Below are 7,983 nucleotides of genomic sequence, written 5' to 3' on the forward strand. Positions count from 1 at the left end.
TATATATATATATATACATATATATATATATTATTTTTATTTCGAACAATAATGATTCGAACACGAACGAACGCATTACTGTTCGTGTTTGGTTCGTTTAGGAAACCGAACGAAAAAAAATATTCGTGTTCGTCTCGTTTGCTTATCGAACGAATCGAACACGAACGCTCTGACAAATCGAACACGAACTGTTCGCAAACAACCAGCTTTTTTGACAGCCCTACCTTATCATGCATATGGCCATCAGAATCTCAGCCAATGCTAAGTTTGGATCCTTAGGCCCTTTGATAAATCATTAATCATGACAAGTGCACGATGGCCGAACATGATTTTAAAAATTGCATGATTTGATTCTCCAACATGAAAAAAACAATATTTTGTAATATTTAAAAATGCCGTCGTACACATTGATTTTAACTTTTATGCCTGCAAACTCGACAACTGGCACGAGTGAATACACTTTTGTAAGTGCCTGCATAACATATTTTAATCGTTTGGAGAGAGAACTCAAATTAAAATAATACTATTAGAAGCCAATAAGCATTTGTGGGTGCATAATAGAATACGCTGTCCGATCTATAGTCTTCATCAGAATAAATATGTATTTCGATAAGTCACATTTTTAATTTTTTTTTTACGGTGAAAATTAGCGTCGTATATATTTTTGCATATATTGTCCGTATGAAATAATTTTTTTTTGCATACAGACACCAAATCTAAAGCATAGCAAAAAATTTTCCACTTGATAAAATGTTCGAGTTATAAACTTAAAAATTTTTTCTTTTCTAACATAATAAAATTAAGAAAAGTATAAAGCAATTTTAATTATTATTTGAATATTAATAGATTATAAATAGTATACTTTAAACCCATTCTTTTGATCTCCTCTGATTAAATCAGGTTACCTAAAATCATCATTAATAAATACATTTTATCCTTTGAATGCATAAATAAATTCTAGTTAAGCTTACTTCAAATACATTTTTTAAAAGTAAATAATGACAGTAAAAAAAATAATAATAATACGTCACAGTTACATACATACCGCCCAATTCCAATTTATTAACATATTTAACACCTAGATTTTACTTTTTAGATTTATAACACCCAATTCTTCAAAAAATATCACAATCTAACTTTTAAAAATGAATTTCATGCAGAGGCAACATGCTATGCATGTAAAACTTAAAATTTATAAGTGTTAGACATGTAAATACATAAGAATTGAGTGTTATGAATGTAAATCTTCCTAATAATATTTATTCCCTCATATTATATCTGCAGCTACAATAAAAAAAGAAAGAATAACGAGCATATGAACATATGTAAATCACGCTGATCTTTGATAATGATAAATCAGAACAATTATTAATTCAAATTTAGCCCCAACAAGAAATTATTTTTAAATTCAATTGAAATCAATTGGCACTTTGGCATGATTCAAGTGTGTGTGTGTATTTCCAGGAAAAAAGGTAGCAGTCTTTAGAATAATACGCGGAACCAAATATAAATAAAATAGCTACCTAACACAAGCAATGATGAGTGCTATGGAATAAGCGTACAAGCAACTAGTGATACCGACGCTCACATTCATCTCACTAAAACCTTTAAACAAGAAAGACTTGGTATGTGTCAATTCTGCTGACAAACATGTCCATTCCTGTGTTATCAAAATGACAACACTAAACACTAGTTATCAATAAAGTCAAAGGTAGAACTGTAAAATATATTCACAACATTTGTTATGTAACTTTTGTTTTTTTTAAAAGTGTCAAATGATCCTCGGACTCTTTGAAAGGGTCAATTTAATCCCAGTTTACAGAAATATCAAATCAATTCTCCAACTCTTTAATATGGATTGAAATAGTTCTCGAGAGTTAATTTAGCACTTTTATAAATTCTGGGACTAAAATAGTCCCATGTAAATAATCAGGAGACTATTTTGGCACTTAGTTTTTTTTTTTTTTATATATAATAAAAACATTATAAATTGCAGAATGGTGTACAGACAAGAAGCAGCATAAATAGCAGCTTAGCTCGACACGTACTTCCACCACTTGTACAGACCAAAGCAATAGATTGCTGAAAGCAACGCAACCCGTAATGGATGGAACTTAAACCTGTCCGGAGAAAACAATGACAATTATTATAACATGTGCTTTTACATCACTTCGCAAACATTATAATATGCAATTATTTTATAAAGAAATACGAGGAAAACAAAGAATTAATAGTGCAAGCAATATGTAGAAAGATCTGGTCAAAACAAAAAATTACCAAACTATTATGTACAAGAAGCCAAATAAGATGAGCAAGCCAAGTCATAAACAGTGCAGCTTATATTTAATTATATCCACATTTGTTACGTTCAAGCAATTGTTGGGTTTGCACTCTTGGAAATATAAAAAACAGGCACAAACTGCGTCGTGATTTGCAAGCAATTGCAGCGATGTTGCATTCAATGATTTGGGTGTTGAAAAGGCTGAATAGAGGAAAAGAATCCTCGGAGAGAACTCCATCCTTCCAATTGTCGAGCTAATAATTAAGGGGGCATTTACATAAGCACCACACAATTTTTATGTATTTACATATCTAACACCCAAACTTTGATCTTTACATGCATATCACTAAAATCTTTATCATCACATCAAGAATATCACTATCATCTATTTTTAAAAGTGAGATACACCTCTGCATGCATAGGTTTATCACACCAAAGAGTTATAAATGCAAGCACAAAAGTATAGGTGCCAGATATGTAAATACATAGGAATTGTGTGCTATTATGTAAATTTTCTAATAATTAATAGGAGCATTTTGGTTGGATTATATGGGGTCCAACAGATGGATGCGATGGAAGAGGGGGAAAAAATGCAGTGATACAATATTTGGTTGATGTATGATTGAAGTAATTTGACTTGATAATGTCAATATAGACCAGAGATACCAAAAGTATACGCTTACCTGCATCCTACAATTGGACACCAATAAATATTCTCCATAAATATGGCAAATAAATGCATGGGAGTAAAACTCTTCAAGACTACAGAGGGATGGAGGCGGTTTTTGTCTCCATTTTTTTACAAACAAACAAAAATAGAAATTACTTACAAGGGGTCAACAGACTATATGAAGAGATACGATAATGTTAGATGAAAACATTTGGAAAAAAAAAAACTCCTGTATAACGCAAATGAGCAAACAAGAGCCCAAATGGACATCTATATCGAATGAACAAGCTATAACAGCCAAGAATAAAACAGTCATGCCAAGCTAATCAATTCTACCTTTCATTTACTTTAATCCATAGCCTAACTCTTTCAACAATCAAAGCGTTTTGTCCTTTGTGGTTAGACAATTTCTCTTGAAAATATGGAGGGAAATAAACTCCATTTATAATTGATGATTATTCCATGACGGCCATTATTATTAACTATATTTGGAGAATTGAGAGTCATTAGTTGTTACAACTCTATAATGACAAAAATGCTCAAACCTTACAAGAAGTATTGGTTTAATGTGGAAGAAGAGCTTTAGGTAATTCATGGCAAATCATATATTTGTCACACAACATATACTAAAGTTTTCTATGAAAGATATCAGCCCTTCTATGAATAATACTTTCAAAGACGGCAAGATGAACTTGATTATGTCCGGCAAAAAAAAGAGATTTGGTGAAAAGTTATCATTATTTTTTGGGGGGCATTTACATAGTTAGCACACAATTCTTATGTATATACATATCTCACCTCTAACCTTTCATATGTACACACATAGCACTCAAATATTTAACATCACAACAAAAATAACACTTGCCACTTTTGAAAAGTGAAATGCACATTTTTTTATGCATAGGTTTAAAGTACCAAAGTGCCATGCATGTAAATATGAAACTTTAGTTGGAGATATGTAAATACATAATAATTGTGTGCTAGGTATGTAAAAATATTCTCAGACAAGAAGATGAACTTGATTCTCTCTAATAAAAAGAGGTTTGACGATCATCATAATAGAAACTATGTGCTCCCACTAGCAATACAAATATTCACATTATGTAAAAAAAAGATGAAGATCTCAACCTCAATGAATGATTCATTCGTGAGCCAATTGTAAGGTTCTTGCGATAAAAAATGATGATATACGAGTAAAGTGCACATTAATTCCCGTTCCAACCCTTTCCTATACAAAGGGGGTGCATAAATTTTATCTAATCCAATTGCTTCCTACAAGACATTGACCAAGGTAAAGTTTTGGTATGGCCTACAACAATAACAATAAAAATTCATTGGACAATGTTGAAGAGGGTTTGACCAAAATAATGGTTACATGCAAGCACATAATAAAAAGTCTATGGAGCAATTACATATGCAAAGGATACAACAAAACCACAACTTTAATAAGATTTTCTTAAATCGTTGATAGTTGTGGCCATAATGAGCATGCCTCAAGCCACAAGCTCCAATAGGATTCTTCAAAGCCTTCAAATTAATTGTGGTCATGATGGATACAACCCAGAATATTCTTTGATAAGACGAGATCAATCAAAGGAAAAGATAATATGATACAAAACATTACTTCAATATGAATACACTCCTTCGAACAATTGTGGTCAGAAGAGGTATCACCTAAATAACAACTCTCATATTATTTTTCCAAATCTTTTAGATTAACTACGATAATAGGATGCAACATAAACAATAACTCCGATAATATTCTCTATAAGTCCTTAAAACAATTATCAACTACATTTTTAATAAGATCTTTAACAAAACTTTGGAACAACATTGTCATGGTAGGTAAGGCCCAGACCAAAGCTCCAATAGAAAACAAAAAAAAAATCCTTAAAGTAGCTATGTTTAGTGAGGAAAACTTGAACTAAAACAATTAAATGATTTAATAAATTTTAGATCAACTTGATTAAAGGTGGTGCGAACCAAGACATAATTTTGATAAAATGTACTAAAGAACATACAGTCATAGAGAGTATAGCCCAAATCACAATTGAAAGTTCACCTATTTGATTAAACCTACAAAAATATAATTAATTATGACTAATATGTAAACTATTTAGATTACATTTCTCAAAAAAAGTTGTTCATCCATATGATAAAATTAGTCTTACAACAATCAAACATATATATGCAGTTTACTACTAATCGGAAAAAAATATATTTATCGAATCTAATAAAATATAAATTTTAAGATTTATCATCTTTTTTCTTTTTGGAATTATCAATAATATATCCATTAATAATATAAAAGAATTTTATCATCACCCCTGCATACAATAAATCATATTGCATTACTTGTTACTCATATGAATGATATACAAGAAGAAATTCGTTGGAAACTTGCAACAAACTATGATAATTATAATTCTGCTACAAGTATGAATTATGGATACATGTAATTCAAAAAATTAGGCGATAAAGTTATAACCAACCTAAATTCAAAAAGATTTCTTCATGAACCCCTGAAAAATTAAAAGCTAGACAAAGATGATCATATAAAGTTTAGGTAGTGAAAGGGGTCAAAACTTATAGTTTAGAAATTCTAAAAAATTATAATACCAGTCCAATTGTTTGAATGTATTTGAACTGATTTTATATTATTAACCACAACCAATGCCTGGGATTCATCTCTTTCTATCGAAATAAAATCATAAAAAATTTGAAATAGCCATACAAATCTTGTGACTGAATCTATTATTGATTATGAAATTTTATGCACTGCAGCTGGAAGACAAAAAATCCAATTCAATGGCAAGACAGGCCTACAAGATCTTGTATAATAGCTTTTTCCAAAATTTGTGTAATTTCTTGAAAAAATTGCTTAGAATATAAAACTTCATGTATACAGAAATGAGTTTATTACTCCCTAGAGATTGTAAAACATTTGATCACTTCTTTTACAATAATCTGGTGAACTCCGCAAGTGAAAAACACTAGACATTCCAAAATTTCAAACCGATGCTGATAATGTTATTTGATGAAAATAAATATTATATATCTATTTTGGATATATATCCCTCGAATAGATAAAACTTTTGCATCTTATTAAACAAAAAGGAGATAAAATTTTGGGCTATAATTAATTCAATTTCAATAAAAAATCCCCAGATTCCAAAGATCCCTCGGATATGTTTAACCTTCAAATCTTATTTTAAGGTTCATTGATATTGAATCAATTGAATGAATTCTAATATTTGATCAACTTTTGGAAAACTTGAATTTTTCTCATAAATTTAATTAATGCATCTCTTCTCATAAAACTTTAACACTGTCGTTGCCGGTCCCAAGACCGGATGAGAAAAGTAGAGGGTTGCGTTAGGTAGTCGACAGCCAGCGTAAAACTTGTCGAAAAAATCATGACATGAATCCTTTTGATCATTGTGTAAGTGTTAGAGCGTCCCCTGGAAGCGACGCGCTGTATAGCCTGAATACAGTGAAAAGTGTGCAAGGACCGCTACACCGGCGCCCGGGTGTAGTGTTAAATAAGCAAGGGTTCCCACATTACGGGCGAATGCGGGTAAAAAAATTAGTCCATGAAACTAATGAAACTAATATTAGGATAGGATCTTGGAATATAGGCACTCTTAATGGTAAATTAATGGAATTAGTTGATATTATGATTCATAGGAAAATTAATATCTTATGTATTCAAGAAACTAAGTGAGTTGGAGAAAAGGCTAAGAAGATTGATAATTTAGGTTTTAAGCTTTGGTATTCTGGTAAGAGTCGCACTAGAAATGGTGTTGGTGCAATTATAGATAAGAGTTTGAAAGATAATGTTGTAAAAATTAATAGAGTTGGTGATAGAATTATAGCCCTTAAGATTATCATTGATACTAAGATTTTTAATATTATAAGTGTTTATGCTCCTCAAGTAGGTTTAGATACAGAGTCTAAAGATAAATTTTGGAATGACTTAGAAGACTTAATACAAATGATACCTCTTGAAGAAAGAATTTTTATTGGAGGAGATTTAAATGGACATGTCGGTAGAGTGGTAGAAGATTTCAGAAATATTCATGGTGGCTACGGTTTTGGAGTAACTAATGAAGAAGGTAAAGTTATTTTAGATTTTGCTTTAGCGTTTGATTTTGTTATTACTAATACTTTATTCAAGAAAAGGGATGAACATCTTATTACTTATAAGAGTGGATCTAATAAAACACAAATTGATTATTTTCTTATGAGAAGAAGAGATCGTCGCGATTGTAAAGATTGTAAGGTCATTCCAAGTGAAAATTTAAGTTCCCAACATCATTTATTAGTTCTTGATTTTAAGATTAAGAGTTGTAAAATAAAAAATACTAGGACTCATCATTGCAGAATTAGATGGAGAAACTTAAAAGATACAAATAAAATTAATTTTATGAGTAAAATTCAAGATTTCAATATTTGGGATATTCATGAAGAAGCAAATGTGATGTGGGATAAAGTAACAAACGCTATTAAACATGTAGCAAAAGATGTTCTTGGAGAATCAAAAGGAAAAATATTTACAAATAAAAATAGTTGGTGGTGGAATAATAATGTGCAAGAAAAGATAAAATATAAGAAGTTATGTTATAAAAATTGGTTTAAATGCAAAAACTTAGAGGACTGAAAAAAATACCGACCCATACGGAGTCTAAGAGAACAATCTGTGACGCTAAAAATTCTTTTTTAGTGATCTTTATAATAGATTAGATACTAAGGAGGGTGAAAAATATATGTATAAACTAGCCAAACAAAGAGAAAAGAAAAGTAAAGATTTAACTCAAGTAAAGTGTATTAAAGATGAAAATCAAAAAGTACTTTTCTTAGAAAAAGATATTCAACATAGGTGGGTGAGTTACTTTGATAAACTTTTTAATGAAGTTTCTGAAAATACGATCGAACTTAGTGATTTTAATATCGTAAATAATAATAAAACGTTTCATTTTTACCGCCGCATTAGCAAAAAAGAAGTTGAGGAGGCTTTAAAGAAAACAAAGGG

General features: G+C 30.4%; 1 protein-coding gene across 1 annotated transcript in view; it reads right to left on the reverse strand.

Annotated features, from left to right (window-relative positions):
* Positions 1-1,423: 1,423 nt before the first annotated feature.
* The window catches only part of LOC110034764 (signal peptidase complex-like protein DTM1), a 10,771-nt gene continuing 4,211 nt past the window's right edge, over positions 1,424-7,983 (reverse strand). Inside the window, exon 2 of the mRNA XM_020739010.1 lies at positions 1,424-2,120. Within this exon, the coding sequence (XP_020594669.1) occupies positions 2,033-2,120 (88 nt within the window). The 3' untranslated portion in view covers positions 1,424-2,032. The remainder of the gene's footprint in view (positions 2,121-7,983) is intronic.

The sequence above is a fragment of the Phalaenopsis equestris genome, unplaced genomic scaffold, assembly GCF_001263595.1.
Source record: "Phalaenopsis equestris unplaced genomic scaffold, ASM126359v1 Scaffold000002, whole genome shotgun sequence".
NCBI classification, from domain to species: domain Eukaryota; kingdom Viridiplantae; phylum Streptophyta; class Magnoliopsida; order Asparagales; family Orchidaceae; genus Phalaenopsis; species Phalaenopsis equestris.